The sequence below is a fragment of the Anomalospiza imberbis genome, chromosome Z, assembly GCF_031753505.1.
Source record: "Anomalospiza imberbis isolate Cuckoo-Finch-1a 21T00152 chromosome Z, ASM3175350v1, whole genome shotgun sequence".
NCBI classification, from domain to species: domain Eukaryota; kingdom Metazoa; phylum Chordata; class Aves; order Passeriformes; family Viduidae; genus Anomalospiza; species Anomalospiza imberbis.
Genome location: NC_089721.1, coordinates 1293331 through 1316093, shown reverse-complemented (window position 1 = coordinate 1316093; position 22763 = coordinate 1293331). Strand labels below are relative to the sequence as shown.

At 39.0% G+C, this 22763-nt stretch overlaps 1 protein-coding gene across 2 annotated transcripts in view; it reads right to left on the bottom strand.

Moving 5' to 3' along the window:
• Nucleotides 1-22763, bottom strand: part of SMAD2 (SMAD family member 2) — a 49096-nt gene that overhangs the window by 13864 nt on the left and 12469 nt on the right. Inside the window, exons 3-5 of one of the 2 annotated variants that reach the window (XM_068176664.1) lie at nt 2761-2850; nt 1437-1630; nt 823-957 (exon numbers count right to left, since the gene is read on the bottom strand). In XM_068176664.1, coding sequence (XP_068032765.1) covers nt 823-957; nt 1437-1630; nt 2761-2850 — 419 coding nt within the window. The remainder of the gene's footprint in view (nt 1-822; nt 958-1436; nt 1631-2760; nt 2851-22763) is intronic. The other variant, XM_068176665.1, reaches the window with a different exon arrangement.

The following is a 22763-nucleotide window of genomic DNA, read 5'->3' as shown; positions in this document are numbered from 1 at the left end:
TTTGGGGCAGTCATCTCATTCTTTCAGAGACTCCAGATGTGAATTTTCAGCTTATTCGTAACATGAACACATTAAACATTTATGAGCAAACTTCAGCTTTACTTGGTTTTACACTCCAAGCGACTCCCTGAAGAGATAGGAAACAGGAAGTTGGGGCAGGAAAAAAAGGTCATTGATTTTATGTTTCAATGAGGCTAACAGGGTTTCAGTGCAGCAGATTAGCATTGTTGTTTGTTTTGGGGTGGAAAAAGGGGAAAAGAGAGGGAGGAGAAATTCTTTAACAGTTCAATATTGTTAGGTTGTTCTTTCATACTAGAAAGATAAAACAGTATGCGCACAATAGTAACAAAAAGCTAAAGCAGAGCACTATTGATGTAAACTACAGATCAAGACACTTTTAAAGTCATTGCTTTGCAACTTAAAAGTTTTCCCCACATATTACATAGGATGAGATTGAGCATCAGTTTATTACTCAATCTCAAATGCGCAGCATTTGGCAACCCCTGCATGTTTGTGAAAGAAGCTTAAAGCAGAAGGTGAAGATCTACTTTGGACTTATTAGCATTCTGGATCTCAAAGAAGCTACTGAAACCAAGTCAGGTATTGTGAAATGACAGCAATATGGTTTCGTGCAGGATCATGTTCTGCAAACAACAGTGTTTAGGTATTTCCACTGGAATTAATACACAAAATCAACTAAATCTAATTTAGTGGTGCTTATTTCAATTAATAATTTGATCACTTTAAAGGATGAAATGAGCATCTTTGTTCCAGTGGCACAATGTCAGAACATGCTGTGTACAGTGGGAGTTAAGAAAATACCTGGTATGTAATTGCTCTGTGGTTCAATCCCAGCTGGAAAGTTAGTGTTCTCAGGGATGGAGTGGGTATAGTCATCCAGAGGTGGCAGCTCTGTTAGGATCTCAGTGTGCCGCGGCACGAGCACGGGAGGCAAGACTGGAAAGGCAAAATTCAAAAATCACTGGTAATCAAAATGCACCATTTTGTAAGCTAAAAGGAAAACAATAAATCTAAAAACATCTAAGAGTTTCTTCAGACGTTTTGAAATCTTCTGAAACTCAGCACTGCTAATACTACATTTGCACAGCTAGTTACTGGAAGAGATGGGATTCCTGAGGTGCCTTAAATAAGACTATTCCACATTAGCAAAGGTAAATCAACTTTTTTATTCTATCCAGTCTGAATTGCACCTGGCCAGACGGAAATTGCTAGCAGTGCTGGAAGTGTTTATAAACACATTTGTAAAGATTTTTCAGTAACTTTGCTATTTAAAACTTTCAGGGGTATGATCTCAAAAAGAATCTTGTACTTTTACCAAGAGAGGACATCACCCTTCTCTTGTTTTTGATTTAAAACCTTATGCTGAACAAACAAAAACAGATTCTGCCACAGGAAGTCAGAATAAGTTCTCCTACCTGGTGTCTCCACTCTCTGGTAGTGGTAAGGGTTTACACATACTTCATCCTTTTTAAGATTAAAAGCATATTCACAGTTTTCAATTGCCTTAAGTTCATGGTGGCTGTGAAGGTCTGGCCAGCGCCACAGGCGGCAGTAAATGACATGTGGCAATCCCTTGCGGTGAGACACCTGCAGACGGCCATCGAGAGATCTGCAGGGGAAAGATGTGGAGAAGCATTTACAGACTGCGTGCTGCCTCGATCACTCCAGCAACAGAGTACACACATGGGTAGCTCATTCTCAGAATTCAGTGCGTTGACTCTGCTAGTGACAGCTATACTCTAATTAAAAGGATTCAAATGCAAGGAAAATAATTGTATCAAGCAATGTCAACTCGTTTTTGAGCTGCTCAAATTATTGCCAGTGAATTTAGAGTTCATTAAAAGCCCCTTACATCCAACCAGAATGATTGCTTCATATACTTTCTTTTAAGTGCAGAAGACAGTTAAAAATAAAATCACACACTTGTGATGTGGTCCCTTCCACTGCTAAAGGTACCTCAAGGCTTTGCTGTGGCATGGATGCTTTATGGTTTTAAGCATAAGAACTCCCACAGGACTGCAAATAAGCCTATAAGCAGTCAGCTGCCCAAGTGATCCACATGGCAGTATAACTGCAATGCAAAACACATGAATGCACATCTTGTAAGGGCTGTACAGTTTATCTTCTTCACTTCATCTGCCTTGCTACCAGCTGAAAATGTTTTGCTAGTTTTAAGACAGACTGCATATGCTTACACAAATGCAGATGTTTATGATTGTTATGGGATGGGAGACAAACCTCAATACACAAATCAAGTAATGTGACATGAAAAAATAAAGACCCTGTTCAGAATTTGCCCACCATTAAGTACTGAAGAATTTACAAACAGTTCTTTAGTAGCTCGTATCTGAGCCAATTAGCAAGATTTAACTCAAAGCTTGTGGCATACAAAGCAGTTTAAACACTTTGTAAGATTAGGTCTAAAGAATTAAGTTTTCCAATTTTGTTAATAAAAATACCAAATCACATTAGAGTTTGCATTTAACAAGTCTTCCCATTCTTTCAATAGCACTGGCACGAAAAAGGAGTAATAGTAGAATTAAGAGTTTCATTGGTCAAAACATCAGCTGTGAACACACTGATTTCTACACTGGCAAGGAAATACTTCAAAAAGCTGTATCATGAGAGGCCTAGGAATCATTTTAGTCTATTTTATAGCTAAAGCATCCCATTACAGACCCTCCAAAGCCAATCCCTCCCACAAGATTTTTATGATGCGAGAGAGGGCAGAATATTCACCTGGTTTGTTCAGAGAAGCTGTAAAGGCCTGCTGTATCCCACTGATCTATCGTGTTTGGTGTACTCAGTCCCCAAATTTCAGAGCAAGTGCTGTGCATAAATTGAAAACAAAAACAAAAAATTGATATGAATATGGAACATGGTTATTCAAAACACCATGATGTCAAACATGGAAACATGTACAGAATACTTCCTTTCACATAGAAGATAGAGCACCGTTAGACTGGCATTTAAACTGACATCTCATGCTATATTTTCTATATGAAGGAGGCTATCAAAATGGAACAAGTGATTCAAGGTAAATGATAAATGTTTTTAAAGGTGAACAAGTTCTCATTTTTAAAGTAATTGATAGAGTTGCAATGTTCCTTAAAACAGGCAAAACTTCCTCAGCCTAGTTCTTTACAAAATTCAATTTTAAAAGGTAGTTTCTGGGTTGGGCTTTTTTTGTTTTTGTTTGTTTCTAAACATAAACTGCCCTAAGACTTCCAACAAAGGCCATGTGTATCCAAAACTGAACATCACAATCTAAAGTTCAAGTATCACCAGTTCAGCATTAATCTCATCTTCCATGCAACACACTAATTTGTTGCTATTCTGAAAAACGGAAAATCAAACTCTGAAGAAAAACACATTAGAGCTGATATTTAGCTATTTTCTGTACTCTCTTTGATTAAATAACTAAATATTCTTTCACACAGTATACAAAACAGAATGTTTTACAGTGTAGTACCTTAAGATTCAACTATCACACAACAACTTTAATTGCTAAATCAAGCAGGAGAAAAGGAAAGACAACTAAGCCTTTACCAAACTGGTTCAAGGAGCAGATCACAATGGGAAAGATAAATGAACATTCAGTCATAGACACAAACTAAAGCAGAGGCAAATTTAAACAAAGCAAGAAAACAGCATAGGGTTGTAAACAGGCAGCAGACTTTCAGAAGCATAAATGAAGCTCAGTTCTATAAAATACTTGCTCAGTGACCACTGAAAACAGACAGTTTATTTTATATAAGTAACATACAACTAAACCTCTCACTTCAGAAATTAAGGGAATTTGTTTCACAACCAACTTGAACCTCCGCTTCCTAATTATGCAGCCTGAAGCCTGGCTGGCTGCTATATTACCTTTAAAATTAACAGCCTGTGAACCAACAACCACCTCAATTCCACAGCGACTCTTAATAAAACCTAACGGTTGGCAGCTGGTGAAGGCAATCACGGGTCTTGCTTTCTTCTTGCTCTACCATACATACCTCATTTCTAATGCCATCCCAGTGAGGCTGAAATGTGCATGCCAGTGAGAAGCAACCCAAATCAATAAACTGGCTATCTGACCAGAGAACAAACATGGCTGAAAATACATTTTTGTGTTACTTTTCAGTCAGGTCACTTCTCTTCAATGTAGTTCATATGAGCACTACAAAGAAGGAGAGTGTAACTATGGGTGGCAACAGCCTGCTTTTATCACTAATAAATATGTTAAATAAAATAAGGCCTTTTGATATATTACTGATTATAGGTACAAGTAAAATCTTGTACTAGATGAGTTTGCCTAGTAGAGAGCAGCAGAGAGCCAGAGATGAAGACCCATTCTCTGGCACAGATCCAGCTCTTCAGAAAAGCCAACCATCCTGAACAAGCTGCATCCAGGTCGGACTCAAGCAGCATCACAGCTCTCCCGACCAAGTGCACAAAGAGGGATCCTGCCCATGGCTGCATCAGCAGGGCCTGCAGCCTCTCTTCCACATTCCTAAGATGCAGTCAGAACTGTAGGCCACCAGAAGCTTTGCAAGGATTGAAGTAGTTGCCCTGAAGACAAATGGACACCAGGGAGCATCTCTGCACTGTATTGTGTCCTTAAATATGCACCACTACTGCTGCTAAGACAGATCATCTTTACATGCAATTAGAAGAACAATCACCAGACACAAAGCCTGCTGCATATTAATTGACACAGTGAGCTCTGACAGCTCACTACCTTTGAGCAATGGATCCTTCATACAAAGCAGTGCTCCAAAACCGTGGAGCTTTCACACAGATTACACGTTCCCAAAATTGTGGGGTGCATCACTGGTGTAAGCATGACATGCCATGCATTTGGTTCACAGGGCTTTTGATATAGCACATGCAAAAGTAAAATTTCATAGCCCTTGACAAAACAAGATGAATAGGAACAGTATTTTACATTGCTAACCTCTTCTCCCCATTAATATTTAAAGCAGACAGCATATTCCACAATCTACAGAAAGACAAACAGTATCCTGAAGCAGACTGTGTGACAGAGCCACAGCTTGGAATGAAGCTCAAAACACCATGAGGGGAGGACAGGCCAAGAGGCACAGAAAAGTGATCACTCAGAGCAGCAAAACTGCTCCAAAGTAATTGGTTTACATGACATGCTATCCTCTGGGATGGATATCTGCTTAGAGCTGGGATTAGTATTAGTGTTTTACTGTTTCATCTACACCAGGACTATACTTAAACTCCAGTAATGCACAATCAAACACAGAAGAAAGAGCCTGCAGGAAATCATTCCATATGATCAGTGAAGTCAGCTCAACAAAGCTTTTACTGTTTGATGGAAGAAACAGTTAAAGAAAAAGAGGTTTCTCTACTTCCTGCTGACATAAAAGATCCATTGCCTACAAGGTGCAAGACCATCCCCTCACCACGTCACCCAGGCAATAAATTAAGACTCTTAAAATTCACACACACGCACACCAGATCAAAACTAAGCTCCTCGCAACCCTAAAAACCATACTTCATACACAGTACTTCCATGAAAGGCCACAGTATGTTCATTCATACACAACCTATCGCCTGACAGAGGGCAGGCATGTCCACTCATCCCTGAAAGGTGGTGCTGGAAAGGTGACTGAATTCTGAAAGACATTTTAACCACCAGTAAAACCATATGAAAGTAAGATAGGAGGTACAGATTTTTAATAGTGAAGAATTACTGCTTCAAAATAAACAGGAATCACTCACTCGTAAATCTACCTTTCTGAAGCATCCAAAATCTTGTGTGATGCAAAGAGTCCTTTCCATGTCTTAGTCCATAAAGGTTTCAGGAGAATCAAGTACTAACATCTGTACTCATAAATCAAGCCTTGTCTGGAAATATTCCCAGGCCCTGGAACATGATCATGTATGCCAGAAAACAGCTAGGACATCCCCCAGCACCAGGCTGTGCCAATTATTGTTCTCCCACACAATTCCCAGGTTTGTGAGCCGCACAATATCGGGACCCAGTCACACTGGACAATTCAGATGCAGCTCCCCTGCTCTGCTAGCTAAGGGTTGAAGAGAATGCACAAGGCAGACCTGAGCCAGTTGGACAGTGCCTGGGAATGTTCCCAGGCGCGTTTAATTTATTAGGAGGGAGGCAGCCAGACATATCACCATTTCACCTTCAGTAAGTACTCAAGCTGAAGCCAGGAAGCACACTTCAGGCTTTGTATTTTTAGCAAACAAGGGGGTTTGGTTTTGAACTCGCTGTACACTGTATCACTGGTAAGCCATCATCATTTTCAATATATAATTTGACTTCTGTGTCACTGTACCGAAATCTTTCCTGTGCAGACAGTGTTTAAATATACTCCAAAACACTAGTTCAAAGCTAATGTACTTCCTCTCTCCTGGACACTTTCATTCCAAAGAGCATTTTCACTGCTGTTCTCAAAACAATTTGTTGACAGAAACAAGTGAACATTTGGTCAACAATACAAAAGTTAGTTTTTTATCTTTTCAAAACTTTTCATCAGTAGCTGCCAATACCAAATCACCATATGTTCTGTGGCCTTTAGCACTCCATGCTTGAACAGAAGATTGCTACTTTTGCAGTTCCCACAAGTAAGTGAATTTATTATAAGGAACTTCAGGGATACAAAGCACCAATTTGGCTCAGTTTCCCAGGTGATGTGGAGGTCTAACAAGAGAAAACTATTTCCTAGAGAAACGAGAAATACTGAAAAAATATTTGCAAGGAATAAGAACTGCTCTTTGAGACCCAGGTACTTTTAGGGAAACCAAATCTAGCAGGTATGTGGTTAAGCTGCTACACACTAAACCTGGGACGACGGGGGTTTGGGACTCTTTAGGATTGATCAGAGGACTGATGTGGTAAAGAAAGGATCAGTTAAGTTTATACATGGTGGAATCAAAGCTACTTCTGTAAGAATCCTTCCTTGAATGGAAAGGGTTGTAAGAGCTGGCGTTTCAACTTAACTTTTTATCTGCTTATAAGGAGCATCATCTCATATGATACTGTGCAATTCTGGCAAGAAGACTCTTTAATGTGGCTATCAGCACACAATAGTACACAGTATGCCTTCACTTCTTCCATTTCATCATTTCCTTTAACAGGAAAATCTGAGTTCCAAAAAACCTGTACTCTGGGCAAGAATTTACCTATACAGCAATGAGCTGTAGCAAGGCTTCATAATTTTCACACAAAATGGCAAAACCTGACTGCCTTTATTCAGTAAGACAGAAAACACCGATATACACAAGGAAAATGTGGACACAGGACAACTCCAACTATTGAAGATAATCTGCAAGTATTTGTATTGCCTTACCTACATGGCACAGATGATGTTCCCAGTCATTATTCCACTACCTTAGTGGAATAACAGTTAACTCTAAGTCTACTACAAAAACTGGACTATCAAGTCCTGGTATGAATACAAATAAATTATTGATCTGCTTATGACAAATGAACATAGAAAACAGTTTGTGCTACACTCATGAGTAAGCAATAAAAATGTTTTATTACGGTGTATCTCAACCAGAGGAATTATGTTCCTATCAAAATCCGTAACAACAACAAAAAAACCTACATGAATGAAATAGCTTAAAGAATGCACTGTGCTGATATTCATGAGTCCAAAAATACACATGGACCTCATGTCAACTAGAACACACTGCCCAAAACCAAGTTCTAATATTTGATGGTAGTTCTAATATTTGGTGGTAGAAGACATTGCAGGAGAACACTGAACAGGATAAGATGACCTTTGACAGCACAACCTCACCTCAGTGAATATAGAAAGACATTTGCATCTTGGCTTGTGGCAGTAGTAACTGTAACTAGAAACATCAGCAGTTGGAGATGTATATACACAGATCAATCCACAATCCCCTCACTCATGTCCAGATGCCAGCTATTAAAGCCTACTGGTACTCAACATAGGCTGCTTAATTAGGATCAGTTTCTCAACGCACTTAAAAGCCAGATGTACTGATCTGCAGATCCAAGCAAGTATGTGCATGTATTGACCAGATATTCATGGCCACAGCATCAACAAGCTCAGGTGTACATATAGCACTGCACATCCTCCAAGACATCCCTGCACCTTCTCCAAGAGCACTTGCAAAGTAGAAGATACAAACAGGGATAAAGGTGATAGATCTTGTCAACAATACTCATTTTCACAGAGATGTTGTTTATTTGAGGCTGTAGCTGAAAAACCTGAAGCCAACAGAGTTTTAATCAGTATCCTGCATGTGATAGTTTTGGTGTGCACCAAAACTATCACACACAGTGCTTGGGCTGACCTAGGTATATTACAGGTAGCTACTATGAATTTATTACCAATTTTTACTGAGAAACAGAATGAACAAATAACTACCCTACCACTATTTATAGTGTTGGCAACTCTGTGTGCTCAAGGTACTTTTTGTACTAAATTAAGTGCTTGCAACAAATACAATATCAGATGAAAGCAGGCAGAACCACTTCAAACATATTTACGTATGAAGTACCAGAAACTCTATAAAGAAATTGTAAAATATTCTCACAATTCATATATAACTGTAGATACACATTTTTTCTTCAAAGTCTTGCAAGGTGGAACAGCTCTAAAGGAGGTGAAAGGCACTGAGTTCAGTCAGCAGCCTCCTCTTTACCTAAAGTGGTAGCACTAGAAATATGACAAATAAAACCTGAAATGCAAATAGCACTGTGCTAGTCAAAGTCCACATTATACAGAAAACATTATAGAAATAGTCCTGGACATTTGATTTGCTTATTTGTGAAGTATTACACTGAGCCCCTTATATCCTTCCTGAATCTTTCACATCCTTCAGAATCTGCAGCTACTAACAAGTCTGCCAAGTTCATGTTCAAGGCAATCTTCTCCATTTGGCTTTCTCCTGCATCTTATAATCATGAGCCTTTCTCCCAACTGAATCTAATTTGTCTGCCCGTACATTTTCCGAGGCATTTGTAGTGCTGGAGCTGTGGCTGAAATGAACAATAATTTCAGCAATTTGTGACAGTACTCCATTTATGTCTTTTAAAATGGGAGATGAGAATCAAAGTCAGTTTTCCAATTCTAGAATTCTCATGGAAAGTCTTCCATACAGAAATGAGCCTGATGTTGGTTTTCACTGTTTTTACTCAAAGACTAAACAAGAAAAAATATAACAACAACAAAAATGATCACATTTTTCACTTGAATTAGAGAAGTCACTATACAAGCATTCAGGCACCTTTATATCAGCCTAACATTTACTAGGCTTACAACTTTGATTGTTATTTTGCCAAATAGGCACAAAAGAGACAGAAAATTTGCTTCAAGAGCTACATCAAGCTATCCAAATTGGAGTTAGAGCAGTAAGAAATGGCCATCAGACTTAGGGAGTCCCATTTTCTCATAACAAATGGGCAATGCCAGGGCTCTAGCATTGCTCATGGCTGCTTCTGTAAAGTTTACCTGAGAAAACAGGTTGAAGTCTGCAAACTCCAGATCTGTACCTCATATACAAGATCTGGACCTTTGTTTTTAAAGAAATAAAACAATCTTGCTATGTAATGTCTTAGATCCAAGACTCCAAAGCAATGTAGTGAGCAGGAAACCAAGGCAGGAGAACCACATATTACTGACTTGGCCTCCAATTGATCACTGTTGTGGCTACACTGAAGCTGCACTCCTGAGAATACAGTGCCCATTACACATGACTGATTCTACCTTTGAGAAAAGGACCAGTGAATTGATGTATGGAAGAACAGAATCCTTCCTCTCATACCAGTTACGTTCTTCCTGATGCAACTGAGATTCAAGAACAGCTGAGGAGATATACCAAGCCTTTGGAGCTAGTTCAGAAATGGTCTCAAAGTCTCCAGTAAAAGGAAAGACTGAATTGAAATGCTTAGGTGTAACAGAAATTAAACTAAATCAGCAATTAAAAATGTTCACTAGCTTACATACATACATGTGCGCTTGAGTATTGTACTCAAGCACAGACAGCTCCTACCAAACCTGCTTGATCATAGTTTGCTTAATTCTGGGTTTCAAATGAAAATATGTGTAGTTGCTTTTACATACTGCTTTGATAGTCCTTTCTGTATACTGACAATTAGCACTTTTCCCTATTACAGCCTGAAATGCCTACAAACCAGAGAGGAGCAATGCCAGCTATATTACCTGTCTCTCCAAGTAGCACCTTAGCTAGCTGCATTGCCAAGTGCCTGAACAAACACACTCTAAAATGCAGTCTGGTTGACCTGAATGCCTCAACTACTGAAATGCATGTTGCTTGTTTCTTTTCCCCATGCTGGGGGTGACAGGGGAAAGATTACTTGCACTATGCTGACTTAGGAAACACTAAAACAACCTGCAATAAGGACATGAATGCTAAGTTCCTTTCATGACATCTACCATACTCCTCCTTTAAATTATTTTGCATGTCTGCAGAACTGATCAATGTTTTCACTTGCATCTCCAGCATTCCATATTACAGTGACATAATGTCATCTGCTCACTTAAATGCACAGAACCAGGCACACACATTCATCAAATGGAATGACTCAAAACTACAGCATTCATTCCTGCTTGTCAATGACATCAAGTTACAGAGGTCCTGATCTCATTATTTTGCAACTGAACTGAAAATGTATTCAGTAATTCAGTATGAAATAATGCTTTCTCTTCCAATCACCTGCTAGAGGGATGACCTAGTAAGTTAACAAACACCAAACAAAATCCACAGGTATGAATTCTTTTTGAAAATTATCTACACCGCTCTGTGGTGGCACTTGCCCTTTAGAGGAGCTGGACAAAGATTCTTCTATGGAGATGATTCTGTGATAGAAGCTGGGATAGAAAAGCCGACCCCTAGAAAAATTCTGTTTAAGGGCTGTACTAAAAACCAGAGTAAATTAATATCTACATGTATTTACACATAACTATAGGTGGATAGTTTAGGTAGTTATAGGTAGTTTGCCACCAGAATCTTCCATTCTTCAAAGGAGAAACAGAGCCTGGCAAGTCTAGGAAAAGGATACCAAGTAATGTCTTACAAAGCCCTGGACAGAATCTTCTGGTAGAACTGAAAGCAGAGATTTCTCTCTCAGCACAAACTCAGCAAAACAAGAGTAAAAGTGTGTGCTGGGCACTGATCATCTACAACTAGGAGTGCTTCCTCAAGTGTCTCTAACCCCTTAGATTTACTTATTTAAGCAACTGGCCTTATATAGTTACTTAATTTTTTTTTTTTTAATCGCTTTTCCTCCTTCCCCAGAATCCAAAAGCAGACCTTTATGCTTCAAGCAAAAGACACAGATTACTTGCTGAAAACTGTAACACTACCTTATCTCCCTCCCTCCCCCCACCCCACAGGCACGTTCAAGACACACTACATGTAGCCAAGAAAGATATATTTATGTATGTGCATATTTAGTGAATATAAATCAGGAACCATTACACAACCTCTCATCTTTCAGAATGCTTTTACGAATAAAGTTTACATAGAACTTTATAAAGTCTATTCAAAACCATTACATCAAATACAAAATGCAGCATCTGAACCGAGGAAAATGACTTAATAACCTTCCTTATAAATAGATGTATGCTAAAAAAATTAACACATCAAAATAGCCAGAAAAGCAGGAGGCACAGGATGCAATTAACCTCTCTAACACTGTGGGAAAAGAAAAAAAGTCATTGAATAACTCCCATTTACTTCAGATTAAAACTTCAAGGATGTCCACAGGGGACACAAAAGTGGAACGTGATGTACAAAAGATACTGTTAGAGCCCAGCATTTGAGCTGCCCAGTGCTTGCTCCAGGGCCAATAACTAGTTTTCTCTAGTTATGCTGAGTACCAGGTCAACAAGGGATCTTGATTAACAGTATATGCTTCTGTTGCCTTTTCTAAAGGCACACTTCTTCCTGGTCACATGTGCAACAAACTGCCTACATAGGCAAAAATACAGATATAGGGCTCTTCAAAGCACTTTATTATCCTCCCTTCTACCAAATCCTGACATGCTAGCCCAGCGCTGTCAGACAGAATAAAGCAGTCAACAACAATCAGTGCTACCTTCATTTTTCTCTCAATGCTAGGAGATCCTGGAAGGATAGCATCTCAGAGTTCAAGAGCAATTTTCCCAGGATGCCATGGAAACCAAGCTGAAGTAAAATATTCCTTTCTTTTCTCATTGTCCATATGGTCTGTTCAGACACAGATCTGATCAAGGAGTTTCTACTCCCTGCTCAAAGGCAGGTGGGGAGTAGAGCCTGAAAACTTCTAAATGACAAGGTCCAGCAACACAGAGGTGGTGTCAGGACTGAGAAACAAAAGGCATGCAGTGAAGCTCAGACTCCTTCAAGACTCAGCAGGGAGCTGGCCACAAGTCTTATGCTCAAAGACCAAAGATGTGGAGCTTCCAAAAGCAGCCCACGGAAATCATGAGCTAACAGCTTTGCCGGGAAACTTGCCCTGCAGTTCCCTACTCCCAACCAAACACCACAGCTTTCAGCAGCTCTGCATCTCACAAACACTGAGGCAGTCTAACTGGAGATGAAAAGAACCTAACCATGGATAAACTGCCCCCAGTCACATGTTTCAAAACAGCCAAAACCAATCACTCCTAGATGCGCTGCATCTAGTGAAGATGACAAATGTACAAGAGCATTCACAATGGCAGCTCTCTAAAGACTAACCAAGGGGTGGAGGGAACCCAACAAAAAAAAAAAAAAAAACCAAAACAAAACAAAAAAAACAACCAACAACAACAAAGAAAACCTCCAAAAAAAAAAAAACCCCAAAAAATCCCCCAAACACCCCCCCGCAAAAAAAAAACCCACACAACAAAACCAGTAATAAAGAAAAACCTATTGTCATGTGAACCCACAGCACTGAGGACGTGGATGTCTATGCTTTAAGATGGCGTTCTTGAAATGGTAATTAGGGATTCCTACACTGCTTTCATTTGTTACACTATTATATCCATTAAAGGTTTTCTAACTGCTTCAGATTCACATCTTTAGAAACCTAAACTACTCTATGATAACATCAGGCAGTGGGTTAAGATGACACCCAGTACATTTTCACAGGTTAATGCTGTATCATTCTTTACAGACCTGAAAATCAGAAATATCCAAGGACAAAGTACCTGTATATGAGGACCTATCCATCGCAATATTGGCTGATATATCCAAAGAAATTGGTTTGTTAATAGCAGTCAAATCTCACAGAAGATCATACTTCCAACAGACATTAAAAAATGACCCTTATCTCAAGTTCTCTAGCCAGTGTTAGTCACAGTAGGTGTGGTGAAAGCTTTCCCCACAGGCTAACAGGTACAGCTACCAAGCAAGGGCCAAGTCAAGTAATTTTTCTCGAGGAGTCCATCATCCTCCAAGTGGGTGAGTGGCTGATGCTACCACCTGCGTGGGCTGTTTTGCAACTGATATACAGCTGAGAAAACATGAGATGTTTTTATTAGCCTTCTCAATCTACTGTGTATTTGGGGTAGTGAAGGGGAGAGATTAGTCCTTCAAGTTAATTGTCCATAGTCCTCAAAAAGTATGTTATATGTTACCTTGGCAAAAAGATTGCTCTTAGAACAACAGTTACAGGATCTTTAAATACCTTATTTCAAACTGAACTTTCCTCTGGACAGCCCCTACAAATTACACACCCAAGTCAAGAAACCCAAGAAGAAAAACAGAGGTTATATGCTATGAAGCGCTCAATGCAGGGAGGCCACCCACAATCCCTGCTGCAGCCCAAACCATGCACACCTGGCAGAAAACTGGTGAAGCAGAGAATACACTGACCTTGATCCATATCCCAAACAACAGACTGTCTTTATGAAAACACAAAGAAATACCAACTATTATATAGCTAAATTATAAGTGTTTCCTATAAGGAATTTCAGATGAAGGTAAAGTTTGAGCCTTAGAGAAATTCCCCAAGCAACACACTGAGGCTGAGCACTGAATGGTACTCATGACATCACTTTTTGCCAAAAGAATACAAAATTATGTCTGACAATGCTCTCACCAACACTGACAATGCCCATATTTCCTGGTGAAAATAAAGAAAACTCACAACTAGCAAGGAAGCCATAAAAAGCCTTGAAGAGTTGCATTGTTCAAATAGAATAAAGCAGTATCTTATTTTTAAAATGCACTTTGCATGTTTACTTAGGTATTATATTACTTTATATGCTTTTTTTAAGACAAAAATCAAGAAGGTAATAGTCAAGGTGCCTAAGTTGAAGCCTCTAGTCTCCTCAGGCTTAGAAGAGAACATGGGTCCCTACAGCGGATACTATCATCAGAAAATTAGAATATGCAGGAGACCCCTCTAGAATAAGAACCAAAGTTACTTCCTGAGCTTTGCCGACTAGAGCTTAGGCAGAAAGGATGTGTTAAGACCTTGGCCAAGTCCTGATGTCTTCGACATCTTGCTCATGATCCACACCCACAACATGCATCTGAAGACCGTGCCCACAAGTGCTCTTGCCTCACATCCAATTGCTTAACAGGTAAAGCACTTTCCCAGGACATCCAACAGTTTCTTTTCCTCACTCCACCTACCAGAAGTCAGCCCTGATCTACCACCACCTGTCCCCTGGTGAGGTGGCAATTGCCCTGCTCTCTCTCTCTCTGTCCTATGGCAACCAAAAAGATGAGAGTTTCAAAGGCTTAAGAAACACTAACATTTAAGTTAACAAATACATGGATTTTGCTGGAAGGAAAGCTGCTTAAATCCTTCTTGGAATGTCTGCGGTTGTTGGCCAAAACATGGAGAGGTTCCCAGAAGATCAACAAACACATCAGTACAAGACTCCGGTAAAATTGTCTTCCAATCAGCAAACAGAATTACAGAATTTTTTAAATGACTGCCATTAATGCACCTTGCACTAGGTAGAGCCCTTCTGTTTCCCTCCTATATTCATCTAATTGAGACATACAGTGGACAGCAAATTTTTGGGTACTAAATGTGTTTAGACAAGGCATCAATCTGCAGGACAGGTACATGGGACAAACAGAACATTCAAAATTAGAACACAAAAGAATGGAAAAATCATTTTTGTTATTGGTTTTGTGGGATTCATGGTTATGGACACATGTGAATTCCCTTCCCTGGTATGGCTGTTCAGTTTATATTCAAGTTCCCCCCACTGTAGCAGAAAGGGATATTTATGACATAAAGAGAGTAAAGAATTATCAGTGAGCTTGGGTGACTGGAGGATGTGCTGCTGCAGGTTATGCAAAGGCTGCAAGGTTCAGAAGCCACTCCTGAAAAATGCGGTTGGAGACCATGAGAGAAACATTTGAGTAGTCTATTAGAGACAAGGCTCTTTCAGCCAAATACCTGAGTCAAAAACCATTTTAAAACACAATTTTCTGTGTCACAAAGCTGCAAGATTCCACATCAGTTGGTATAAGCCTTTCTTCATGTTCAAACCTTCAAAACTACAGCATGAGTTGAGATTATTTCAAGTATCAGAGAAACTCAACTTGAAGCCTTCCACAAAACTAAGGGGAAGTAAAGACCAGTTCTGGGAGGTAACTCACTTACTGGACTAAACAGTAACTTTGAAATTCTGCATTGAACCTAAACTGAGTATGCTTCATTTGCACCAGGCTTTTCTCTATCCGGTACTCAAGAAAAGAACAAACCAAGCACTGAAAAAGGGGCCTGTTTACCTACAATTATAAGCAAAGATTCTAAGTGAAAACTTTCAACTCTAGTTCTAAGACCTGCTTGTACATTTTGTAATGCAAAGTCACAGTTTGGAGGATCTTTTCTGCACAAACACTGAAGTCAGATTACTGTGCAGCACTTGTTCAAGGGGATTTCCCCAACCACATTGTTCTTCTGCCAATTTTAAAGCATATGCAGTGAGATGTGAACTTACTCCAGCTCCTGATTGTTCTCTTGTATCCTGCCAGTCGGCTTCAAACAATGCAACATGACAGAAGCCAAAGAAAGCTGTTCATGATGAGACTACAGCATTGTACACAGTAAATTTTAGAAGCTTTCCACCAATCAGGAGTGCAACTGAGTCAGAGTAAGTGAGGAAAAAAAAAAACCCCAAGTAGTAAACAAGACATGGGAAATTACTTTTATTAAATTAGCAGGTGTACATTACAAGTGGGATTAAATCAGTAGGGAGCCTATTAACCAGCTATTTGTGTTCAAAGCTGCAGCAGTAAAGGAACTGCAGTATCTTGTTTAGCCTATAAATTCCTCCTAGCCTAACAGCCTGAGCAACATATTTGGGAAGGTTTTCCTGTAAAATTGGGTGGGTTGTCATAAAACATTCACACTAGTAAAGACAGCGCTCCGGTGTTTTGTTACAGTACCAAGAAAACTAAAATGGCTGACTTCTAAAGAAGAATATAATGAGGAGAGGAACCTTCACCACACTGAATAGCTGGCCAGCTATAAAGGCATGAGTTACCACAGCAAGCTAGGGAATAGTTTAGCATAGACTGGGTAAAGACTGATTCCTTTATTGGGAAGAAAAAAAAAAAAAAAAAAAAAAAAAAAAACAACAACTATTTATGAGATAATTTTGGGCTCAGTATTGACAATAAAGCATAGTCAACATTTTTGTTTTTGAGTGACTAATATGTCTTCTTAATGGCAGCATGAACTGTCAAGATGCTGGTACTACTCTTCATAGTCAGAGCTTCCTACCAGAACCTACTGTGCAGGTAAATTTCTAAAGTAAATGCAAGTAACCTCAGCATCAGTTGTTAAACTGATAATTAACTGCATATTAAAAACAACAACAAAAAAAAAAAAAAAAAAAAAAAAAAAAAAAAAAAAACCACAGAGCCAAGCTTTAACACTTATTTTTTCCTGCTTCTTACCATTAAGGCAATCCTAATGAAGAGCAGCATTAACTTGAACAAAGAACTTTCACAAATCCTAACCACTCACATTTTCATCCCCCCAAATTTACTTTCACATCACTGATACTGCAACAGCAAAAAATACTTTAAGCTTACTCTCTAAACAATTAATACACTTTTTAGCAGTGAAGGTGGCATTATTGCAATCCTTAAAAATACATATCTCCATTCATAGACATAAAAATAACAGCAATTAGAAACTTAGGTTACCTGGGAAAAGGCAGGAAATCCAAGGCCAGAATCCACATTCCCCCAGCCTTTATCCAGAATTCAAGTTAGTATACAATGTAATCCTTAAAATTCAACATTTCTTCCTTCTGACTCTAAAGACAAGCTCCTTTGAACTATACAGCATTTCGCTACTTGCTAAGTATCATTCACAGCTGTATTTTTACACATTGACCTAGCTCAAATGACATGCCAATACTCTCTGCTTGGCACAGCAACTCTAACAAATTATGTGGGTAAGTCACATGGCTTCCTGAATTGCACGAGCTTAAAACTGGCAGCCCTAAGTATCTTTGTTTAATACTCTAAGACTTCCTTTTTCAGGATGACATCATTATAAGATGCTGTAACCTGAGCTATGCCTACACTAAAGCTTAACCTCAGCTACAGCAATTCAGTCCTCACCACCAGCCACAGCTGTGCCACAAAACGAGTTAACAGTTATGTTTTAGTATTTGCAATTAAACCTCACTCAATTACACTTGAACACAATTTCTATTCTTAATTTCAGTAAAAAGTTAATCCCATTCCACCCTGTGCTATGGGCAGAGACAGCTTCCACTGTCCCAGGTTGCTCCAAGCCCTGCCCAACCTGGCCTTGGACACTTCCAGGGATCCAGGGGCAGCCACAGCTTCTCTGGGAAACCCGTGCCAGGGCCTCCCCACCCTCAAAGGGAACAATTCCTTCTCAATATCGCATAAAACCCTGCCCTCTGGCACTGGGAAGCCATTCCCTGTGTCCTGTTGCTCCAGGCCCCTATCCAAAGTCCCTTTCTTGTAGTCCTTTTAAGGTATCTGAAGAAGCTCTAAGGTATCCCTGAAGAGAGACTATTCCAGTAGGAAGTGGCAGTAGAGGAAAACAAAGCTATTGGAGAAAAAAAAAAAGCATTACCTTGTGCTCATATCAATCCTGCATACTGCTCCACACATGAAATATAGCAACATCATTAATCAAATAGGAGAAAAGTAACAACATTTGCTTTTAGACTATAATGTGGGAATTATATTGAAAGGGTTAATAAAAGAAGGAATAACAGTATATAACATGATAACATTACCTACAATGCCATATTAATTGCTAAAGTCTAATTTAGACATTAAGTTTCAGGGAATCTCAAAGACAAACCTCACGTGAATTTTTATTTCCCATTGTATGTCCATGCAGCCTAAAGTTTTTTTGCAGCCTAGAGTTTAAACATGTCATTTTACATAATTGGGGCAGCATCCTTTTGTCTATAACCACATCTTTTAGTCTTTTACAGAGAACAATATTTAAGCTCCACCATAATTATGGGACTGCAGAGTAAGGGCAGTTTGATTCTCCTGCTGCACCTTTCCAATGAGCACATCCGAAGTATTCACAGCACCAGATATCATAAGGAGGAGCACAAGATTATGAAGCTAATCTTGGCCAATACTCTCCAAAATCTCAGCTGTTTCTTGCCATACTTCCAGAAAAGATTTATTTAGCTTTGTTCTAAAGAATTTTTTAATTGAAATTTGAACGAGGGAAAAGCAGAGGAGGTTCTACTTTGTCCTCAATAATCCTGTCATGAGAAAAGGGAGTCAGTTTATCAATAAACTATTTACAAACACATTATTCCTGTAATCTCAGCAATAAAAATAGTATTTTAGTGAACTTTGAAGCATTGTCTTAAATATCTATACACAGATTTCAAAGCTTAAGATATTCAACTATACTTTTCATGCATTTTCATTTACATCTAACTGAATGTATCCAGACTGAGAAACACTACATGGTTTGAGGACATTTTTTATATACTAAACTATGATTAAGAATAATTGTCCATCCCCAGCTTAAATACTGAATTATCCCATCTCTGCTACAAACTATCAGAAAGTGCCAAGTTTTGTTTCTGGGAAAGCAGGCTTTACCTCTGTCTGGATTGCAATGTTATTTTAGGCTCTACTATGCCAACCCAAGTGCCTACCACTGTCCTCTTTGCTAACTTGCTCATAGCTTAGCAGATGTTGGGAACTCTCCTACAACAGTTCCCAGAGAAACTTTCCCTGCTTCCCAGTTTAATTGCTGAAATCACCCATGTCCTGTGGCTTTAACCAGAGACGGAACAAAGGAGTATGTGTACTGCTTTCCTCTGAAGTAACCTATTTTGGGGAAAGATGTTAAAGCCTGAAAACAATCCATTCTAGAAGCCACATCAGCTTGACAACTCTGCTCTATTAGTGATCAAAAGCATTCCTAAAACTAGGTTACTGCATGCAGCTATGTGATCACTTTCCTGACAAATATCCCCAAGAAATTCAAGAAAACATGCTAACTGGTAGAAGGTTTGTTTTCTTCAATAAAAATTGCGCTCTTGACACCTAAATTTACTTTTTTACTCAGATATGTGAAGAAAAAGGCATCAAAAATCATAATTTTAAAAGATTTGCTGGTTTTCAAACAGCAGTTCCAAGTCAGTTTCCCCATCTTTGAACAGGTCATTTAGTTGCCCACTGTACTCCTGCTGTTAACTCTTGTGTAGAGACTGTGATCGGCACCCATAAGTTCCATGTTTGGAGGCTCAGAGTAATAAAGAGAGCCAACCTCCAGAAAACAATTTTAACATGTGCCATAAGCCATGCCTAGGCCCCTTGTCTTATTCACAGTGCTAACTCACTGCAGGGAATGAGGAAAGGGCTGGGGGGCAAGCAACCAAAGGAATAACATTAATATAATAGAGAAACACAGTTTCTTCAAAGGATTTTGATCATGACAAATGGCCTTGTTTTCATGTGTTTGATAAATTTTCATCAGATTCTGCAGTTTTAATTACTAAGGCACTGCAGAATGCATCAGAAATACAGCAAAATTAAGATATACTGGATTTATTTCTTGGATACTTTAAGTAAGCCTAAGAGAAGTTGTGTCAATAGCATTATTCACTTCAGCATCAAGAGCAGTCTTTCAGGCTCAGAAGTCACATGAATATTTACTTCACAAAAAAAGCCCTAACCAAACAACAACGAAACCCAAAAACACTACGGCCTTCAGATGCAATCAATGTATGCTACTGTGTTTTTACATTTTTTTAGGAAAGAATATCAGAAAGGTATTCTGAATGCAATGCTTAAATAACAACACCTTATTTCTCCACAACAATCAGGGTGTGACCAATTCCATGGGAGCAGTTAAAAAAAATTACCAGCCTTCACTACTGGATAAAATGAAAGTCATACAATTATGGGTCTAAAATATTTGAAATACTACTACTTCCTCCTAAAAAACTCAAAGCACCATCAGTGTCAATAAAGTTGATCAGTAATTCCAACCGATCACTTCATCTGTAACTGTCTGCTTCACATTCCCAACACTCCCTCACAATCATCCACATTCCCAAAACCATGGCACCCATTGTAGGGTTTTCTGTTTGATTCTGAATGGTACAAAAATTCAGAATTCAGCTCATATTGGAAGCAGAAGCCAGTTGCTTTAGAAATCTAACTATGGACTGTAAATTCCATAGATCATCTACATTCTTACTCTCACTCTCTAAGTCAAAATCGGGAAGCTGCAGAAAAACAAGCAAAAAGAACTTCTAAAAACCATGGCACAGACCAGCTCTCCTCATATTAAACAAGAGGGACAGAAAGCACATGTAAGACCAGATAATATTAAAACTCCAATGGCAAAGCAGGCTGAAAAGCAAGAGTGTGACAAGAGTATTAGCCCTTGCTCTGCTCTGGAAGCAACTGCTGCGTTTCAGCTGAGACCCTGCGGCACCTGCATGGGTACCAGCACCACAGCAGAAAGTCTCTGAGCTGCTATTTCTGAAAGTCGGTTTTTAAACCTTACTTCAGCCAAAAATCTGTCAGAGTGCTTTCCATCAACATTTAACATTGCTCTGCTTTTGTGATGCAATTTAATATAAAGTAGTAAAATTTACGTCCTCTGAAGGAATTAAGGCCCCAAATTAAAGCTGAGATTCAAGTGTTAACTACAGTTCCACATACAGTATCAAAACCAACTATATATAATAACTGTAATATGACTACTGCTATTAATGTCAACAAAAATTTGTCCAAATTCAATGCTTCCCTTCCCTTAACTTTTTTTTTTCCCAAATGTATTTCCAATTTTGAAAATAAAGGAACTACAACAATCCAGGTCAGAATTATCCCAAACCTGACCCAACCAAACCCTTTTTATCAGTTGTACATTATAAGGTGCTTTACAAAAGCAACTGTTTTTTGATCTCATTTAAAAGATGCAAAAATAAGGCATAAGCATATCTGTACTCTTTTTAAGAAAGAAAAATGACTCAGCTGATCACACAAAAATACTGGGATGCTGAAACTAATTGTGTTTTCATACTTTGGATTTAATGCTCTGTGTTGTTACCACTGAAACAGTTTTTTAAATAACAAAGATAAGACTATCAACATACCAGCTGATTATTCACGACATGGCATGGTTTGATTTGTTAAATGCTTGGATTTCAGCCACCACTAGTTATAAAGCACTTATGGACTGGGTTTTGAGGAACCAAGTCTAGTGGAAGATGCCTCTGCACATGGCCATGGCAGAGGAGTTGAAGCTAGATCATCTTTAAGGTTCCCTTCAACCCAAACTAATCTAGGATTCTGAGATTCAAAAGAATAATCCAGGCTAGGAAGGACAAAACTGCTCCATAAGAAGAAGGATGCTCACCCTGTTTCTCCACTGACTGCATCTTCTGCTCATGTCAAAACTGCATGAGAGAACATGAAGACAAGTTCTTAAATGCCACCAAATTCATTACGTATTTTAGAAAAGTGAACTCACGTGCCAATATTTAGTTTCAGAATACACAGGGATTATGTGATTAGAATCCCACTGGCTTGCTGGGAGGATTCAGCAAGATAACTACAAATTACTTAGAGGGCTAGTGTCAAAAGGACTTCTGTACTTATTTAGCCTCTGCTCTAGATTACTGACCCACTTATGAAGAGCTAAGCAGTCCTGCTGTGCAATGCCAACACCCACTCCATCTGTTTGCTTCTGCTTTCTCAGAACCTCCATTAGTCTCATAAGAAGTTGTTTTAATTACCACATGAGCAGCTTTTGTGTAGTACACACAGGATCAGCCTCCCTTAGTGTGCAGTCACCTTGACAAACAGCACAGGAGCAGAATAAACCTGATTCAGCACAATTATCAATGACACACAGTAAGAAATGCAGATTTCTGAGTAGGTGATTTAATACAACTTTTGTTCAAGCTGCTTCTCAGTTTCGTGAAAAGTCTGTGGGAGTTTGGATGCTTCAGGTTTAAATGATGAAAAAGTATGCTAGAGTTAAACACTGTATCAAACCCTCTGGAAATCTCCCAGGGGACCAGAAACTTGTGAAACTGCAACGGAAACTTTTTTTTAGGGAATAATGCAACAGCGACAAACAGAAGCATCCCACAACAGTTGTTGATAACTACAACAAATTAAAAAGCAGTAGTAAGTAAAACTAAAGCTAGCTAAAAAAACCAACACACACAAAAACTCTCCCCAAGCAGAACAGCATTCGGAAAGCTAGCCCAGCTGTCACATCAGAACTGCATCTCAGCAGCTTGGCACCACAAACTTCCTGCTGACTAGTAAGGAAAAAAGTTTCA